The 19,566-nt window shown below is 39.9% G+C and overlaps 1 protein-coding gene across 2 annotated transcripts in view; it reads left to right on the top strand.

Moving 5' to 3' along the window:
- Window positions 1–5,994: 5,994 nt before the first annotated feature.
- HSDL2 (hydroxysteroid dehydrogenase like 2) overlaps window positions 5,995–19,566 on the top strand; it is a 68,047-nt gene continuing 54,475 nt past the window's right edge. The window contains exons 1-3 of one of the 2 annotated variants that reach the window (XM_042964500.1): window positions 5,995–6,339; window positions 18,067–18,230; window positions 19,387–19,485. In XM_042964500.1, the coding sequence (XP_042820434.1) occupies window positions 6,314–6,339; window positions 18,067–18,230; window positions 19,387–19,485 (289 nt within the window). In that variant the 5' untranslated portion in view covers window positions 5,995–6,313. The remainder of the gene's footprint in view (window positions 6,340–18,066; window positions 18,231–19,386; window positions 19,486–19,566) is intronic. The other variant, XM_007094295.3, reaches the window with a different exon arrangement.

Here is a 19,566-nt window from a genome sequence, read left to right on the forward strand (position 1 = left end):
AGGCTCCGTGCTCTGAGCTGTCAGCACAGAGCCCGACGCGGGGCTCAAGTTCACAAACTGTGAGATCATGACCTGAGCCGAAGTCAGCCGCTTAACCGACTGAGCCACCCAGGCACCCCTATGGTTACATTTTCTAAAGCATGGATGAACAAAATTAGCAAGGACTAGGAGCTGAAAAAGCACAGGCAGGCAAAGAATAGTGTCAGCTGTAAGCATTTGCTTTCGCTTAAAGAAAACCTTTCTAGTTTTTTTCGTAATTTTTTTTAATGTTTATTTTTTTGAAAGAGAAAGGGGGCAGGGAGGGGCAGAGAGAGAGGGAGACAGAGGTTCTGAAGTGGGCTCTGTGCTGACAGCAGACAGCCCGATGCAGGGCTTGAACTTACAAACCATGAGATGATGACCTGAGCCAAAGTAAGACGCTTAACCAACTGAGCCACCCAGGCACCCCCAGAGCTTTCTAGTTTGAATTCATTTCCAGCTTAGAGGAAAGTTGTAATAAAAAAGGAACTCTCATATATCTTTACTCCAAATCACCAATTTTTAACATTTATCTACATTTGTTTTAGCATACCCTCTCTCTCTCTACACACCGCATGTGTGTGCACATGCACACGAATAGGTGGATCTTAATTTCCTTTTATTCCTTAATATTTCATACTAAGAACACAGACATATGTTCTCTTAACCCCAGTACAGTTATCAAATTCAGGAAATTTATCATTGACCTAATACTTTAACCTGTAGTGGGTAGACTATTCTAATTTGTTGATTGTGCTATGGCAAAAATTTTTTTCTATATAGAATCCAATCTAAGATCATGTATTGTGTTTAGTTGTAATGTCTTTTTAGTCTTCTTAAATATCTCTTACAGCTCTTCAGTCTCTCATTTTTCTATTACACTGACATTTTTGACTTCTCATTTACCTCTGTGATGATGTAAACAATCAGGGTTAACTTTGCTCTCCAGGGGCTATTCAGCAATTTTGGAGTGTTAAGACTGGAAGGGCTGGGATGGTGGTGTTGGTTGTACAACAATGTGAATGTACTTAAGGCTACTGTGCACTTAAAAATGGTTGACATGAGGGGTGCCTGGGTGGCTGAGTCAGTTGAGCGTCTGACTCTTGATTTCAGCTCAGGTCTTGATCTCATGGTTTTTGAGTTTGAACCCCACATTGGGCTCTGTGCTGGCAGTTTGGAGCCTGCTTGGGATTGTCTCCCTCTGTCTCTCTCTCTGCCCCTCCCCTGCTCTATCTCTAAAAAATAAGTAAACTATTAAAATTATTTTAAAAATGGTTAACACGAGGGCCCCTGGGTGGCTCAGTTGGTTGAGAGTCTGACTCTTGATCTTGGCTCAGGTCATGATCTCATGGTTTGTGAGTTGGAGGCTTGAGTCGGGCTTCGGAATTCTCTCTCCTTCTCTGTCTACCTGTACCCCCTCGTGCTTGTGCATGCTCTCTCTCTCTCTCAAAATAAATACACTTAAAAAAATTTTAAAAAATGGTTAACATGGTAAATTTTACGTTATATATCTAAACATACATACATGGAGGTGGGGGCTCTAGCATCTAAGGGGTACAGGCCAGGAATGCTGCTAAACATATGAATACACGTGGCAGACTCCTCGAACAAAAGATTATCCAATCCAAAAGGTCAATAGCAGCAAGGTTGAGTTGCTATTGAAGGTGCTATTAAAGGTCTAAGTTATGGTTGACCCTTGAACAATGCAGGGGTTAAAGGCGCTGATGACCATATGGTCAAAAATCCGTATATAACTTTTGACTCCCTCAAAAAGTAACTAATATCCTCCTGTTGACCAGAAGCCTTACCAATAACATCAACAGTCTATTAACATGCATTTTATACATTATATGTATTATATACTGTATTTTTACAATAAAGTAAGCCAGAGAAAAGAAAATGTTATTAAGAAAATCATAAAGAAGAGAAAATGATTATAGTACTGTACTGTGTTTATTGAAAAAAAATTCATGTAGAAATGGACTCCCACAGTTCAAACCAGTGTTGTTCAAGAGTTGACTATATTAGCACAGCCTTGCTAAATGGTGTTATGTATATCCATTGAACAAACAGTTTTGATTTTTGTATTCTAAGGAAAAATGAACAGTACACAATGATGCATGCACAGAAGCTTTTATTGCAAGACTGTTTATAACAGGGATGATGTTGAGACAAAATGTCCATCACAAATGAGAATATAAAATTAATTTCAGTATATTTATATAAAAGAAAACTATGTACCTCTTTTTAAAAAGTCAAGGTAAACCGTTAGTTGTAAGCTTGTAAAGATGTCTATGATATATTAAGTAAAACAAAAACAGGTTCCAAAACAATCTCCCCTATGATTTACAAATGATCAAAACCTATATAAAAATTTCAAAGTCTTAAAGGAAACATGCCAAACTGTTAATGATTATCTCTGAAGGATGGTATTAGAGGGAAATTTTCACATTCTCTAGATTGGTGTAGTCATCAGAAAGATAAAGACATTAAAATACAGCATTGAGGTTAATATCCAACAGTTACTAATAAAATAGCGACTAGTAATAATTCTTTGAGCAACAGAAGTTACTTCTACCGGTCCAATGGGGGAAGATTTGGTACATTGTCAGAGGAGCTGCCATACCCTCAAAATCCCAGGGACTTCCCCTGTTTAACCTGGACCAGGGTGAGCTGTCCTGTGGGTGAAGGAAATGGAAAGTTTCAAGAGCCCTGACTCTTCCAAAGCCATTGAAAGCATCTGCATTGTGTTCTTGGCCTCTGACCATTAATTAGTAATTTTATATTTGACTGGAGAAGGCTAAATATCTTAAAAGGCAAGTTGAAAAATCACAATGGTAAATTATAACACACTGAAACTGTGTTTTCCAAACAGTAGGTTATGATCCATTGGAGTCATCAAAATAATTTAGTAAGTTATGATCTGCTTAATATGATAGAATATAATAGATTCAATAAAATAGAAAATTGTGTTTACTGGATCTGGATGAAAATATCTTTCTTTATGTGGATGTGGCCAACAAACATGAATGTTACTGCATTACACACTTAAAAATATATATTCTTATGCAACATAGAGTTAGAAGAGTCCTTACTCAATAACTTAAGATTAAAGTTGTTCTCAGTGTCATGTCTTTTAATTTTTCAATTTAAGTATGCATTTTCAACTTCCCATGTGTTTGAAAATTACTTCTTAATGTTGGTAAAAGTAACTAATTAGTAATTAATTTAAATAATAAAAGATGAATTAGGATATCACATCCTGTTTATTTTTTATTAAAAAATTTTTTTTTTATGTTTATTTTTGAAACAGAGAGAGACAGAGCATGAGTGGGGGAGCAGCACAGAGAGGGAGACACAGAATCCTTAGCAGGCTCCAGGCTCTGAGCTGTCAGCACAGAGCCCAATGCAGGGCTCAAACTCTTGAACTGTGAGACTGTAATCTGAGCCGAAGTCGGATGCTTAACCAACTGAGCCACCCAGGAGCCCCTAGAATATCACATCCTGTTTTTTAATTATACAAAGTATTTTCTTTAAGGAATTTAAAATTTATACATCCTATTTCCCCTTTATGGGAGCCCTGTAGCTCTTCATGCTATTTTTGCCTTAATGCAAGGCAGATTATATTATACCATAATATTGTTAATAAATTAACATTTTGCTTAATAGAATTCTGAATTTTAAAATAACAGTGCCATCTGGTGGTTCTTTCTCTTTGGGTATAAATCTCAAAGTGGAATTGCTCTTTTTTTTTTTTTTTTTTTTAGAGAGAGAGTGAGAGAGCACAAGCAAGGGAGGGGCAGAGAGAGGGAGACAGAAAGAATCCCAAGCAGGCTCTGCACTGTTTTGTTTTGTTTTTTTAATTTTTTTTATTAACATTTATTTATTTTTGAGACAGAGAGAGACAAAGCATGAACAGGGGAGGGTCAGAGAGAGGGAGACACAGAATCTGAAACAGGCTCCAGGCTCTGAGCTGTCAGCACAGAGCCCGACGCGGGGCTCGAACTCACGGACCGCAAGATCATGACCTGGGCCCAAGTCGGCCACTTAACCGACTGAGCCACCCAGGCGCCCCAGCTCTGCACTGTTTGAACAGACCCCGATGTGGGGCTTGAACTCAGGAAGATCACCACCTGAGCTGAAACCAGGAACTGTGAGATCATAACCTGAGCCGAAACCAAGAGTCTGATGCTTAACCCACTGAGCCACCCAGGTACCCAAAAAGTGTAACTGCTCTTTTGCATATGGATATCCAGTAGGTGGTAACTTAAGGAGCTGCAAAACAGTTTCCCAAAGTGGTTTGTGCCTTTTCACATTCTCACCAACCATGTATGAGAGTTCCACTTTATTTATTTATTTTTATTTGTTTATTTTGAGGGGGTGGGGGAGAGAGAGAGAATTCCAAGCGGGCTACACCCTATCAGTGCACAGCCGATGCAGGGCTCAAACTCCCAAACCGTGAGATCATGACCTGAGCTTAAGTCAGACGCTTAACCAACTGAGCCACCCAGGAGCCCAGAGAGTTCCATTTTCTCCACTTCCTGGCTAACATTTGTTATTTTCCATATTTTCTATTATAGCTAGCCTAGTGTATGTAAAATGGAGTCTCATTGTAGTTTGGATTTGCATTTCCCTAGTAACGATTGTTGTTGGACATCTTTTCATATGCTTGCTGACCACTTGCATATTTTTTTTGAAGAAATATCTATTCAGATTCTTTGTTCACTTTTTAGTTGTGTTTTTCATGTTTTTGTTGCTGAGTTGTAAGAGTTCTTTATATATTCTGGTTACCAGACTTTATTGGATATATGAATTGCAAATATTTTCTCCCATTCCGCAGGTTGTCTTTTCACTTCCTTGAGTGGAGAGTAAGCTTTTCATTTAACAGTCCCTATCAACTCTTTTTGAAACAGCAAATATTTACAACATTCTAAACAACACATTGGCCACTCCTCATTCCTCCCACGTAGGCTGACCTTGTCTTTTTTGTCCTGCTGCATCTCGACAGTGACCAGCATGCACTAGATGCTGATATTTATTGAATAAAGAAATTCTTCTGTTGTCTCTAAGGACAATATCATAGATCGTCAATTCAAATACCTATAGGAGGCAGGCAGGAGATATACATGAATAGAGCCGTTTAGGGTTTGCAGTAAATGGTAGAGTACATACCTCATCTCCAAGCTAGTTTAACTAGTCCTCAGATAACAACCTCATCGCCCTGTTGTATCATTTCAAAATAAAATTTCTTCATGTCTCCCTAAAAATATGTTGGTCTTTAGTTCATTAGGGTAGCTAACTAATGTCCAAAGATACTACCAAAAGCAATACTGCAGTGCACTTGCTGTGATGAGCACTGGGAATTGTATGGAAGTGTTGAATCACCATACTGTACACTTGAAGCTAATATTACATACACTGTATGTTAACTGGAATTTAAATTAAAACTTTATATGTAAAAAAAGGCAATACAAGATCCCAGAATTCACCTTCTTCCAGCACTGAGTTTGGATGTTCCTTCTACGGGACCAGAGCTAAATATGCATTCTTCCGCGAGACTCCTGCAGAGTTCTGACTCAGAAGCTGCTGCTCATCACAGGGCTATGTAGAGCTGGGTGAGGTCGGCAGGCTTTAGTCCAGATTTCATGGGAGAGTCCAAATGCGACGCTGGCCGGCTTCTGGCAGAAAAGTACCTGCCGAGGAAAACTGGTTCCTACTAGGGGAAATTCGACGGAGCGCATGCAGCTGGACAGGCTCCCAGGTTCGGGTCATAGAGGGAGAGAAGAGGGAGAGCCAAGTACTCGCAGCTCAGTGTCTGCAGAGGAGAAGCCGCACCCTAGCCTTCAAGGTCCCTAGTGTACGACTCAAAACGGCCACCCCACCGGCGCAGGAACGAAGCGCTGCGCCTAGGAGGCCTTCACAGAGCCGGAAAAAGCGTGCGTAGCGGCTGACGCCGACGGGAGACCGATTGTCACCGCAGAGCCCCGCGAGTGAGGTGGGGTGGAGTTGCCTTTCCCGACGCTAGCGCAGAGAGCTAGTTTCCAAGGGCCAGGCCGGGGAAGGAGGAAACTAGCTCCGAGAGCCAGGAGGCCCACGGCGTGCGCAGGCGCACTCAGAGATCTGCGAGTACTTGAAGCGCCCGTTCCCCGCAGGCCTCGGGGTGGGGCCTCGGGGGATTGGCATAAATGAGGAGGGAAGGCCCGCCCCTCGCACACCGCTCTCTGCCGCTGGTGCCATTGCTGTCGCCACCACTTTTGCCCTAGGAAAGTCATGTTACCCAACACCGGGTAAGGGGATGGGGGCGCCGCGGGAGGAGACCGGGTAAGGGGCGTGGTGCGCGGCTAGGCTGGAGTGGATGGCTTGGGTTCCGAGGGGTGGGAGGGCGCTCCTTGGAGTGCTGGTCTGCGCTGGACGCGGTGTTCATGGAATCTGCGGTGATGCGTGAGAGTAACCCGGAGTTATGTACTTCGGGGTGGCAGCCACGTGCAAATCTCTCTCACATGTAAAGGATCCAGAGTGGGTTACCCCGCCACTCGCGGGGCGGGCCCGACCGTGGGTTTCTCCGTGGCTTGTGAGGTCTTTCAAGTTCTAGGTGAAAGGTCACTAGAACGCTGCACCGCCAGTGAGTCTTCACTTTTCCTGAACGCTCAATTCTGGAATAATGAAATAATAATGGGGTGTTTAAAAAGTGATTTTCAAATGAGTAACAAACTAATCTTAAAGTATGGGTATCTTTTTGGGGGGGACGGTTCACTTAAGTTTTTTAAACATTGTGGTAAAATACACATAACAGTATCTACCATCTTAACGGTTTTTAAAAAATAGTTATTTTTCAGAGAGAGTGAGAGAGAAAACGCAAGTGGGGGAGGGGCAGAGAGAGAGGGAGGCACCGAACATGAAGCAGGCTCCAGGTTCTGAGCTGTTTGCACAAACCCCAAGGTGGGGCTTGGACTCACAAACTGTGAGATCAGGACCCGAGCTGAAGTCGGAGGCTTAATGGACTGAGCCACGCAGCCACAATTTTAAGTGTGCAGTAGTGTTAGGTAGATCCACATTATCTGCAGCCAATCTCCAGAACTTTTTCAACTTGCAAAACAAACTCTATACCCATTAAACAACTCCTTCTTTCTCTCCAGACCCTGGCAACCACCATTCTGTTGTCTGTTTTTGTAAAGTGTAGGTGTCTTGAGCTGAGTGACATGTCTATTTTGTAATTTGCTTGAAAGATACAGGCGCATGGCAAAAAAACTTAAACAGCTCTAATGGTTAAGGTAAAAAGTGTGTTTTCTCATCCTTAACATTCAGTCCCCCAGTTACTCTGGTTTGTTTCCAGAGATAGTCTATGCATTTATAAACATTTGCACACCACCTTAAACACACACACACACACACACACACACACACACCACTTTTAAAAATAGTAGCAAACTCCCTTCTGGGCCTTGCCATTTTTACATAATATGTATTGGGACACACATTTTAGGTATGTATATGTGGATTTTTTTCTTTTGGTAGTTACATGGTATCCTATTGATGTACCATAATTTATTTACCCAGTCCCCTGTCATTGAATACCAGATCATTTCTAGGTTTTTGTTACTGCATATTTGCTGCAATGATTATCCTTGTATCCACTGTTCGCACATATTTGAGTGTGTCTATATAATAAATTCCTGGAAGTGAAGTTCCTGAATGAAAAAGTATATGGCTGATATACTTTGATGGCTGGTACCCTTAGCACTCCAAAGAGGTAAAAAGGATGAATGAAATTTTCTAATCCAACATGTTGGCAAACAACAAAATGTTTCATCATAAAAACCTAATTGAAAAAAAAAATGGCACTTCGTTACAGTTAAATTTTGCATCACGAGCGAGGATGAGGATCTTTTTACCAATTTGACCCTCATAGGACATTTGGCAATATCTGGGAACATTTTGGTTGTCCTAATTGTGTATGCGTGGGGGTGCACGCTGTTGGATCTTTAGAGTCCTGGAATGCTGGTAAATATCCTGCAATGCACAGGATGGATAGCCCTTTACAACAAAGACTTAACCTTGTCCAAAATGTTAGCAGTGCAGATGAGAAATTCTGATTTAAAGCCACCTGTGTGTCTTTTCTTTTTCTGGCTTCCACAGTTAGGTTTGTTTGTTTGTTTGTTTGTAGTTTTTATTATTTTTTTTAGTAATCTCTACACCCAACATGGGGCTCAAACTCACCACCATGAGATTGAGAATTGCAGGCTCTTCTGACTAAGCCAGCCAAGTGCCCCCACAATTAGGTTTTATTGATCTCTGAGAGTGCTATTTGAAAAAAAATTTATATGTGGTACAAATATTTTTGGATTTTTTTCCACTGTGTCTTGATTTTGATTATACTATTTGTTTATCATGAAAAAACATGTTTTTACTAAATCAGAGTTAATCTTTTAAGGCTTTGTGGTTTTGTGACAACCTATAAGGCCATCTTAAACTAGGATTTTCTTTTGAATTGGTAAGTATTCTTCTAGTATTTTTATTTGTATTACTTTTGTTTTTACTCAGATTTTTCATCCACCTGAGGTGAAATACTATTTTGCTTACTATTTTGACATAGGAAGTGGGTTAGAAAGTCCACTTCATTTTGGTTCGGATGGCTGGCTGCACAGTTGTATTAGTACCATTGACTGACTAATCTTTTTTTCTGTTCGAAACTCCACATCTATCATATATTGAATTCTTGTATGTATAAGGATCTGTTTCTGGATTTTCTATTTTATTACATTAGAGTGTCTATTCATGCACTATTGCCAAACTATTTTAATTACTCTAGTTTTATAAAATGTTTAAATATTTGGGAAGGGTGGTTTCTGTCTCATTTGAATTTTTTTCTTTTTTCAGAATTTTCCTGGTTATTCTTGGATGTTTATTTTTCTAAATGAACTTTAGAGTAACTTGTATAGTTTTTTTTTAAGTTATTGTTTTTCTTTTTAAAAATTGTTAATAAAAATTTCATCACATTGACTCTGATTTTGAGATACCAGAGAAGTTTGGTAAACTGTGTTGTAGATTAATTCTACATTAGCAAGTTTTAGCCATTCACAAGTTTAGATTCAGTGTGAGGAGAAAAATGTCCTTTATCCTGCTGGGAATCAGTCCAGCTAGACCAAAGGCAAAGGGATGGAGCTTTTAAAGCCAACAGTTAAGACATTTTCATGTTAATACTTAGACTAAAAAAATCACTTTAATAGTCTGTGCCCCTGCACTTGGGTGGGTCAGTTGGTTAAGCATCTGATTCTTGATTTCGGGTCAGACCATGATCTTAGGTTTGTGAGTTCCAGCCCTGAGCCCTGCTTTGGGCTCCCTGCTGAGAGTGCAGAGCCTGCTTAGTATTCTCTTCCTCTCCCTCCTTTTCTCTGCCCCTCCCCCACTAGCATGCCCAAGCTCTCTCTCTCTCTCAAAAAAAAAAAAAAAAAAAAGTCTATGGTGGGAGCCTGGATGGCTCAGTCGGTTAAGCATCTGACTTTAGCTCAGGTGGTGATCTCATGGTTTGTGGGTTTGAGCCCTGCATTGGGCTCTGTGATGACAGCTCAGAGCCTGGAGCCTGCTTCGGATTCTGTGTCTCCCTTTCTTTCTGTCCCTCCCTCAGCTCATGCTCTATCTCTCTCTCAAAGATAAATAAACATTTAAAAAATTAAAAAAAAAAAAGTCTGTATATACTACCTTTTGTATAAAAAAGGGAAAATTACACACACATACACACAATGTGTTTTTATACATACATGTGTGTAGTTGCATATTTTGAAAAAAGAACTACAAGGATAAGAAGCCAGAAGTAATTGAAGCTGGTTACCTACAGGTAAGAGATTTGAGTGTACATATTTATAAGGTTGTAACTTTTAAACCATGTCTGTGTTTTACAACATCCTTCACTAAAGATGAGGGGAAATAAGCTAAAATGGAATGCAAACATTAACAAAGGAAGTTAACTATATATCAAATTTATCCCAAATATACAGAGAAAAAGAAATAATTTTTAACATAGTAATTTGTATACCTTGTGAGGGATTTGGTCTAACAAAAGAAAGAAATATAAAGAGAACTTGAACTTAGTAGATTTATTATTGGAGGAGAGAGATATTAGTACAATAATTCAAATACTGTTGTAACTTATAGTATATACCTTCCTCTAGTTGGTCTGCTTCCTTAAGAGAACAGATGAAGATCCTTACTCTCCCCCTTTGCCTCGGGCAAAAGTGTGTTACTGGGGTTTTTTTCATATCCCCTAAGCTGGCTCCTGGCGCTCTTGTCCTTTTTCTTGTAGAAAGCCATACCTGTGTCAGCATCCCATCCTTGTCTCCCAAAACTGTCAAGGTCTGGAATTTCTTTTTTCTTTTTTATAATTTTTTAAAGTTTATTTCTTTTGAGAGAGACAGAGTGTGAGCAGGGGAGGGGCAAAGAGAGAGAAAGAGAGAGAATCCCAAGCAAGCTCCACAGGATCAGTGCAGAGCCCGACGTGGGCCTACATCCCACGAAACTGTGAGATGATGACCTGAGCTAAAATCAAGAGTTGGATACTTAACTGACTGAGCCACCCAGGTGCCCCAAGGTCTGGGATTTCTATTTATCACATTTAATGTATAAATTTTTTAATGTTTTTTTAAAAAAATTTTAATGTTTATTTGTTTTTGAGAGAGAGAAAGAGAGCACGAGTAGGGGAGGGTCAGAGAGGGAGACACAGAATCTGAAGCAGGCTCCAGGCTCCGCACTGTCAGCACAGAACCCCACCTGGGGCTCGAACCCACAAACTGCGAGATTATGACCTGAGCAGAAGTTGGATGCTTAACTGACTGAGCCACCCAGGCACCCCTAATGTTTTTTTAAATTTATTATTTTTGAGAAAGAGAGAATGTGAGCAGGGGAGGAGCAGAGGAAGAAGGGGACAGAGGATCCAAAGCAGGCTCTGTGCTGACAGCAGAGAGCCAATGTGGGGGTTTGAATTCATGAATGGTGAGATGACCTGAGCCAAAGTCAGATGCTCAACTAGCTGAGCCACCCAGGTGCCACTTAATGTAGAAATTTTAACGTGTAAATAACTTAAAATCTCTAAAGTAAATAAAATTTTACCACTCCCTCAAACTGTAAGGATCTACAAAACTTAAACTCTAATCACTCTGTTTTAAACTTACATTATTGTAACAATACATTTTAATTCTTTAACCATACAAGTATTATTTATTATTTATGTTATTACTAATTATTATAAATACATTAATTGATTTCTGTTCTTAACTTACCAGTGTTTTTGTGGGTTTTTTTTGTGTGTGTGTGTTTTGTTTGTTTTAATCTTTTTGGTTTTAATGTCTTCTTGCATTTCTGACCTTCCATCTGGGAACAGTTCTTCGAATAAATAAGGCATGAGGGGTGCCTGGATGGCTCAGTCAGTTAAGTGTCCGACTTTGGCTCAGGTTATGAACTCTCCTGAGTTCGAGCCCTGCATCGGGCTCTGGGCTGACAGTGCAGAGCCTGCTTGGATCCTCTGTCTCCCTTTATCTCTTCCCCCTTCCTCTGCTTGTGTGTGTGCTCTCCCTCTCCTCAAAAATGAGTAAGCATTTTTAAAAAATTTTTATTAGGGGCACCTGGGTGGCTCAGTCGGTTGGGCGTCCGACTTCGGCTCAGGTCATGATCTCGCGGTCTGTGAGTTCAAGCCCCGCATCGTGCTCTGTGCTGACAGCTCAGAGCCTGGAGCCTGTTTTGGATTCTGTGTCTCTCTCTGTCTCTGACCCTCCCCCGTTCATGCTCTGTCTCTCTCTGTCTCAAAAATAAATAAATATTGAAAAAAAAATTTTTATTAAAAAAAATTTTTTTTTAACATTTATTATTGAGAGACAGAGAGACACAGAGCATGAGCAGGGGAGGGGTAGAGAGAGGGAGAGACACAGAATCCGAAGTAGGCTCCAGGCTCTGAGCTGTCAGCATAGAGCCCGACGCAGACCTTGAACTCACAAACTGCAAGATCATGACTTGAGCTGAAGTCGGTCACTTAACCAACTGAGCCACTCAGGCGCCCCCAAAATGAGTAAACATTAAAAAAAGTAATAATAAGGCATGAAAAAGAAATAAACGTCTCTGGATTGGAGAGAAAGAAACAATGCTGTCATTATTTGCAGTTGATATTATATAGAAAACCAAAATAATATATAACTAAGTTATTAGATTTAATAAGAGTTTAACAAATTTTCAGGATACAAGTCAGTGAAAAAAATCACATATCTACATAAAGCAAAAACTGCAAGTAATACAGTACATTAGCAGTAAAACTCAGAAGTCCCAAATCTAAGATATGGGCTGTATACCACAGGACAAATAATCTATATTCTTGAGCAAATAGATGTCATAAATAAAATGGAAGGAGAGCTGTTACAGACTAAAAGAAACTTATAGCAATTAAATGCAGTGTGAGGTCCTTAGAGGATCCTGATTTGATCAAACCAACTATAAAAAGACATTTTTGAGATAGTTATGACTTTGAAAATGGATAAGTAGTAGATGATGTTGAGGAATTACTGTTAATTTTCTTAGTCGTGATAATGGGGGCACCTGGGTGGCTCAGTTAAGTGTCTGACTCTTGATTTCAGCTCAGGTCATGATCTCACAGTCATGAGATCAAGCCCCGCATTGGGCTCCATGCTGGGCATAGAACCTGCTTAAGATTATCTTCCAAGGGGCGCCTGGATGGTTCAGTCAGTTAAACATCTGACTTCAGATCAGGTCATGATCTCACGGTTTGTGGGTTCGAGCCCCACGTCTGGATCTGTGCTGACAGCTCAGAGCTTGGAGCCTGCTTCAGATTCTGTGTCTCCCTCTCTTCTGCCCCTCCCCCACTCGCACTCTGTCTCTCTCAAAAAAATAGAAATTAAAAAATTATTTAAAAAAAAAGATTCTCTCTTCCTCTCCCCCTTTTTCTGGCATGTGAGTGTGCGCGCACTATCTCTATCTCTCAAAAAAATAAATATACAAATTTTCTTAGTCATAATGATATTACGTAAAAAGAGATACACTATAAAGCATTTATAGGTGAAATTATATGACCTCTGAGATTTGCTTCCTGATAATCACTTTCAAAATTTTGATAATTGATGCATTGTTAAACATGAGATCTTACAGTATTTAAGACTTGCTTGAAAATTTCATAATAAAAATTTTATAGTGGTCTTTAAGTGTTTTTGCCTGGATTATTGATTAGTTGCAAGGGAAAGAATAGTAATTAATAATGGAGATATCTAGTAACACAATGATTGGATGATCAAAATTAATATTACCAGTAAGTATAGATAAGCATTGTGTGAAGTAGAGAACAATATCATGTTCATTGATTGGAGCACTCAGGGTCAATAGTTCTTTCCAATTGAATTATAGGTTCAATAAAATTTCTTATCAAAATCCCAACTGATTTGCTTACACAGTTAGATAAGCTGATTCTAAAACAATATGTAGGAAAGCAAAGATCCAAAGATAGCCAGGAAACTCTTGAGGAAGAACAAACTGAAAATATTTGCCTTATCAGTTATCAAGACTGATAAAGCTATTGCAATTAAGACAGTGCTGTCCGGGCACCTGGGTGGCTCAGTCCGTTAAGCATCTTACTCTTGGTTGCACCTCAGGTCATGATCTTACAGTTTGTGAGATTAAGCCCTTAGTCTGCCTCCATGCTATAGTGGGAAGCCTACCTGGGATTCTTTCTCTCTGCCCCTCCCCTGCTTATGCTGTCCCTCCCTGCCTCTGTTTTGCTCTCTCAAAATAAATAAACATTTAAAAACAAAACAAAACACTGAGAGGGGGTGCCTGGGTGGCTCAGTCAGTTGAATGTCTTGATTTCGGCTTGATCCTTGATCTCACAGTCCTGAGAGCAAGCCCTGCATAGAGCTCTGCACTGGGCATGGAGCCTGCTTGGGATTCTCTCTCTCCCTCTCTCTGTGCGCCTCCCCCGCTTGTGTGCTCTCTCTCAAAAATAAATAAACATTTAAAAACAACAGCAACAACGAAAATAAAGAAAAAATAAAACAACAACACCACAGAGAGGGGTGCATGGATGGCTCAGTTGGTTGAGCATTTGACTCTTGATTTTGGCTCAGATCATGTTCCCAGTGTCCTGGAATCAAGCCCTGTGTCAGGCTCCATGCTTCAGTTAAGTGGAGCCCACTTCAGAGTCTCTCTCTCCCCCTCTGCCCTTCTTCCCCATTCACATCTTCTCTTTCTCTAAAAATAAATAAGTAAATTAAATAAATAAATAAGTAAATAAATAAAAACACTGAGGTACCATTTCATGTCTACCAAGTTGGCAGAAATTTTGAATGTCTGACATTAAGGCTTGGAAGATATGGGAACTTTTATGGGAACTTTCATACATTGCTGCATATATTGCTGCTAGTAGGAGTATTAACCTCTTTGGAAAGGTGTTTAGCATTATTTGGGAAAGCTGAACTTCAATGTGGATTTCAGTTACCCATTGCTATGTAACCAGTGACTCTAAAACATAATGGTTTAAAACAACAGTGTTTTGTTTTGTTTTGTTTTGTTTTGTTTAATGCACAGTGCTTGGGTTAACTGGGTTCTTCTGTTCTGCATAGTATAAGTTGAGGTCATTTATATGGTTGTATGTAGCTGAGGCCTTGGCTGGGCCTGAAACATCGTAGATGGCCTCTCACCCTCCAGGATTTGGCCTGTCATCGTTCGGTAATCTGTCCCTCTGCATCGTGGCATCTGGCTACCAAGAGAGAGACAGTGAAAGCTGCCAGCTATCTTACAGTGTGGGGTTGGGAATCTCAGAATATCACTTCCGTCATATTCTGTTGCTCAGAAAAAGCCATAAAGCTAATCCAGACTCAAAGGGAGGGAAAAAATACATTCCTCTTCTTCTTTTTTTTTTTTTTTTTTTAAGTTTATTTATTTTGAGAGAAAGAGAGCACAAGCAGGGCAAGGGCTGAGAGAGAGAGAGAGAGAGAGAGAATATCCTAAGCAGGCCCTGCACTGTCCTTGTGGAGCCTGATTTGAGTCTGGAACCCACAAACAGCAAGATTGTGACCTGATTAAGGGCCCACCCTACTCCAATATGACCTCATCTTTTTTTGTTTTTTTTTTTTTTAAGTTTACTTATTTTGAGATAGAACCAGTGGGGAAAGGGCAGAGAGAGAGAGAGAGAGAGAGAGAGAGAGGGGGACAGAGGATCCAAAGTGGGCTCTACTGACAGCAGAGATCCTGATGCAGGGCTCAAACCCACGAACCATGAGATCATGACCTGAGCTGAGATGCTCAACCGACTGAGCCACCTAGATGCCCCCAATATGACCTCATCTTAACTAATTACATCTGCAACAATCCTGTTTCCAAATAAGTTCCCATTCTGGGGTACTAGAGGTTAGGACTTTAGCATTCACTTAGGTAGATACAATTCAATCCACAGCAGGGAGGTAATGTTTGGCTTCATTGAGGTTTAAAGTTAGTGTTCGCTATCATCAAATTGATGGTAGAACGTTCGTCTGTAAAAACTGTTTTTAGCTTTAGGACTATGCACAAACAGGTGGAGGGTTGGATTTGGCTCATGGCTTAGACACATTTATGTTGGTATTAGAAATGATAAAAAACAGGAATAAGTAATCCTATGTAAAGTAGTTGTTACTTTGTGGGGTAGGAAAGAAAGGAGGAGGATAGAATTAGAGGAGTAGACCAGTGGCTTCTGGAGTATTGGTAATATTCTATTTCTCTTTCTTGCAATTCATATTATTTTGTTTTTTATATACATTAGTTTATGTGCTTTTTGTATGTTTGCTGTATTTCACTAAAAATAGTCACCACCTCTGTCTCTTCCCCTCTTCTCCACCCCGCTTCTTTCTTACCAAACTGGTTATTCATGATATTAAAACCCTTCCCATGTTCAAAACATGTTAACGTTGTTAACAAACCTGCTAATCTTTGGGTACTGTCCCCTTTTCTCTTTGTCATTGTCACTTCCACTGTATTCTCTTCATCCTTCTCCTTAGGCAAGCTTTTTATATGCATTTAGAAAATAAACAGGGGAGTGGTTTTCCTCCCTATTCCCTGACTTTATTTCCTTTTATTTATTTTATTTTATTAAAATTTTTTTCAGAGAGAAAGAGAGAGAGCATGAGTGGGGGAGAGGGGCAGAGGGCAAGAGAGAGAATTTTAGGCAAGCTGCACGCTCAGCATGGAGCCGAATGTGGGGCTTGATCCCACGACCTGTGGATCATGACTTGAGCTGAAATCAAGAGTCAGACACTCGTGTCGCCTGGGTGGCTCAGTCGGTTAGGCGTCTGACTTCAGCTTGGGTCGCGATCTCACAGTTCATGAGTTGGAGGCCCGCGTTGGGCTCTGTGCTGACAGCTCAGAGCCTGGAGCCTGCTACAAATTCTGTGTCTCCCTCTCTCTCTGCCCCTCCCTTACTTGTTCTCTGTCTCTCAAAAATAATAAACATTAAAAGATTAAAAAAAAAAAGAGAGACACTCAACAGACTGAGCTACCTAGACACGCCCTACCTGATTTTATTTTAGATGTTTTCTTCCTGCCTAACACCTAAGTAAATAGAAAGTTTAAAGTTAAGACAGATGGGGGTGCCTGGGTGGCTCAATCGGTTAAGTGTCCCGACTCTTGATTTCGGCTCAGATCATGATCTCACAGTTCATGAGATCGAGCTCTGCACTGACAGCACGGAGCCTGCTTGGGATTCTCTCACTCCCTCTCTCTCTCTCTCTCTGCCCCTCCCCCACTCGTGTTCACATGCATCTGCGCTCTCTCTCAAAATAAATAAACTTAACAAAAAAAAGTTATGGTAGATGAATGTAAAGATGAATGGGCACAGAGAACTTTCCTCAGTACAGTTGGGTCAGATCAGAGAATTTCCATCAGTACTCTGAGCTCTTTGCCAGTCTTTTAGGTTTGTTTGTTTAACAACTTTATTGAGATGTGATTCACATACCACACAATTCATCCTTTTAAAGTATACTATTCATTGTTTTTTAGTAAATTAACAGACTTGTGCAACCAACACCACAATTTTTAAAACCTTTTTATCATCCTCAGAAGAGACCCCACACCCCTCAGCTCTCAACTCCCAACTACTCCTGCCCCCAGCCCTAGGCAACCACTGTCCTCATGTCTCAATAGATTTGCCTGTTCTGGACATTTCATATAAATGGAATCATACAATGTGTGGTCCTTTGTGACTAGCTTCTTTCACTTGCATAATATTCTCAAGGTTCACCCATTTAGCACAGATCAGTACTTACTTCCTTTTTACTGTTGAATTTATTCCACTGTATGGATATGCTGCAGTTTATCCATTCATCAGTTGGATATTTACATTGTTTCCACTCTGGCTATTAGGAGCAATGATGAGCATCCATTATACAATTATTTGCTTTCAGGTAATTTCTTTTTTTTTTTTTAATGTTTATTTATTTATTTTGAGAGAGCATGAGTAGGAGAGGGGCAGAGAGAGAGAGAGAGAGAGAGAGAGAGAGAGAGAGAGAGAGAATGCTGTCAGTGCAGATCCTGATGCGGGGCTTGAAGTCACAAACCCTGAGATCATGACCTGAGCCAAAATTAAGAGTTGGATGCTTAACCCAGACACCCCCAGATAGTTTCTTTTAAGTGGGTTTGTATTCATTGTAGAAAATTTGAAAAATCCTGAAAAATACAAAAATTTGATAAAATTTGTTCATAATACCACCACTCAAAAATAAGCTTTGTTAACACTTTTTCTGTGGGGAAAAAAATACATGTCTATATAGGTTAATAATTCCTTATTTCTTAAGATTTACTTGTATCTGAGCAGATTTTGATTGCCAAATCATATCAAGACTGGCCAACAGCCATTATAATATTACAGCAGTGGCAATATCACAGAATTATTAGCTATCAGGGAGGGAAGGAGGAAGGTTCAGAGCAAGTTTCAGAAGGGGAAACATACGTATTGTGAAATATGCAGAAGTTCCTGTTACTAATAAGTAATTAAAACATTGAGCTTCTTATAAGGTCATATTTGTTCTGTTGTAGGAAGCTAGCAGGATGTACAGTTTTTATCACAGGTGCCAGCCGTGGCATTGGCAAAGCTATTGCGTTGAAAGCAGCAAAGGATGGAGCAAACATTGTCATTGCTGCGAAGACCACCCAAGCACACCCCAAACTCCCAGGCACAATCTATACTGCTGCTGAAGAAAGTGAGTGAATGTGACAGTGCCATTTCATGAAATGTCCTAACCATGGTTTCAATACATAGAGAATTTACTGGAGAGTTTAGTTGTAGCTATTGGAAAGGTACCCTAAAAATCATTTTATCTGGTTAAAGAAGTATCTTGTCAGCTGAGGGCAGTGATTCAGAAACTTTTTTTCCCATCACTTTTGAGCGATGTGAGAGACTCCCATTAAAAATCATGTCTCTTGAGGGCAGTTGTTCTTGGATCTACGCAGAAAATGGGGGAGTGGAAATGGAGAGGTGGATGATGTGAGCACTTCGAGAAAGCTCTCCATGTTATTTATTCTCTGTGCCATTTGAAAGTCATTATCTTAATACTTTCAGTTCACAGTTATCAAGTGCTTATATTCAAGGCATTGTGCTAGACACAGTACCGGGAGGGAGGGCTTAAAATTCAACTTTGGTTAATATTGCTAGTTTTGTTAGTCATGTTTATAGCATTGTGGTTATGTTAGGGGAACACATATGAGTGAAATGATGCCTGAGATTTGTTTTAAAATACATACCAGCCAAAAACAAAACAGGATCGGGGGTAGAAAAATTAAACAACTCAAACACCTGGCAAAGCATTAATAATCATTAATAAGTGATAGATTCATGGTAGTTTATTATACTATGTGTTGTATATTTTTTGTGAAATTTTTCATAATAAAGGTTTTTAAAATTACCTTCCCTTTTTTTCTTTTTAATAGGATATTTTTTACTTGCCCCCCCCTTTTTTTTAAGAGAGAACGAGAGAGAGAGAGAGCAGGGGGAGGAGACAGAGAAAGAGAGAGAGAAACCCAAGCAGGCTCCTCACTGTCAGTTCAGAGGAGCTCTAAATCAGGAACCGTGAGTTCATGACCTGAGCCGAAATCAAGGGGCAGATGTTTAACCGACTGAGCCATACAGGTGCCCCCTTTTTTTTGTTTTTTAATAGAGTTGGCTTTTCTAATCTGAGGCTGGATATGGGTTAGTCAGTCTGTCCGACTGTAGGGTAGAATCACTAGTAGTTCTAAGACATATTTATTTATATTGATTTTCTGAAAATAGGATACTTATTTCTTTTGATTCATATCAGAATGGAAAGTTTAGTATTTGAATGCCTCAATGCTTTGTTTTTGTTTGTTTATTCTTTGTAGTCGAAGCAGCTGGAGGAAAGGCCTTGCCATGTGCTGTTGATGTGAGAGATGAACAGCAAATCAATAATGCTGTGGAGAAAGCAGTGGAGCAATTTGGAGGTAGTGCCTTAATTCTGAAATAATTATTGAATACTGTAACTATAATTTAAATTAAAAAATTTTTTTTTAAATTTTCTAAGT

This window comes from Panthera tigris, chromosome D4 (assembly GCF_018350195.1).
Source record: "Panthera tigris isolate Pti1 chromosome D4, P.tigris_Pti1_mat1.1, whole genome shotgun sequence".
In the NCBI taxonomy this organism is placed as follows: Eukaryota; Metazoa; Chordata; class Mammalia; order Carnivora; family Felidae; genus Panthera; species Panthera tigris.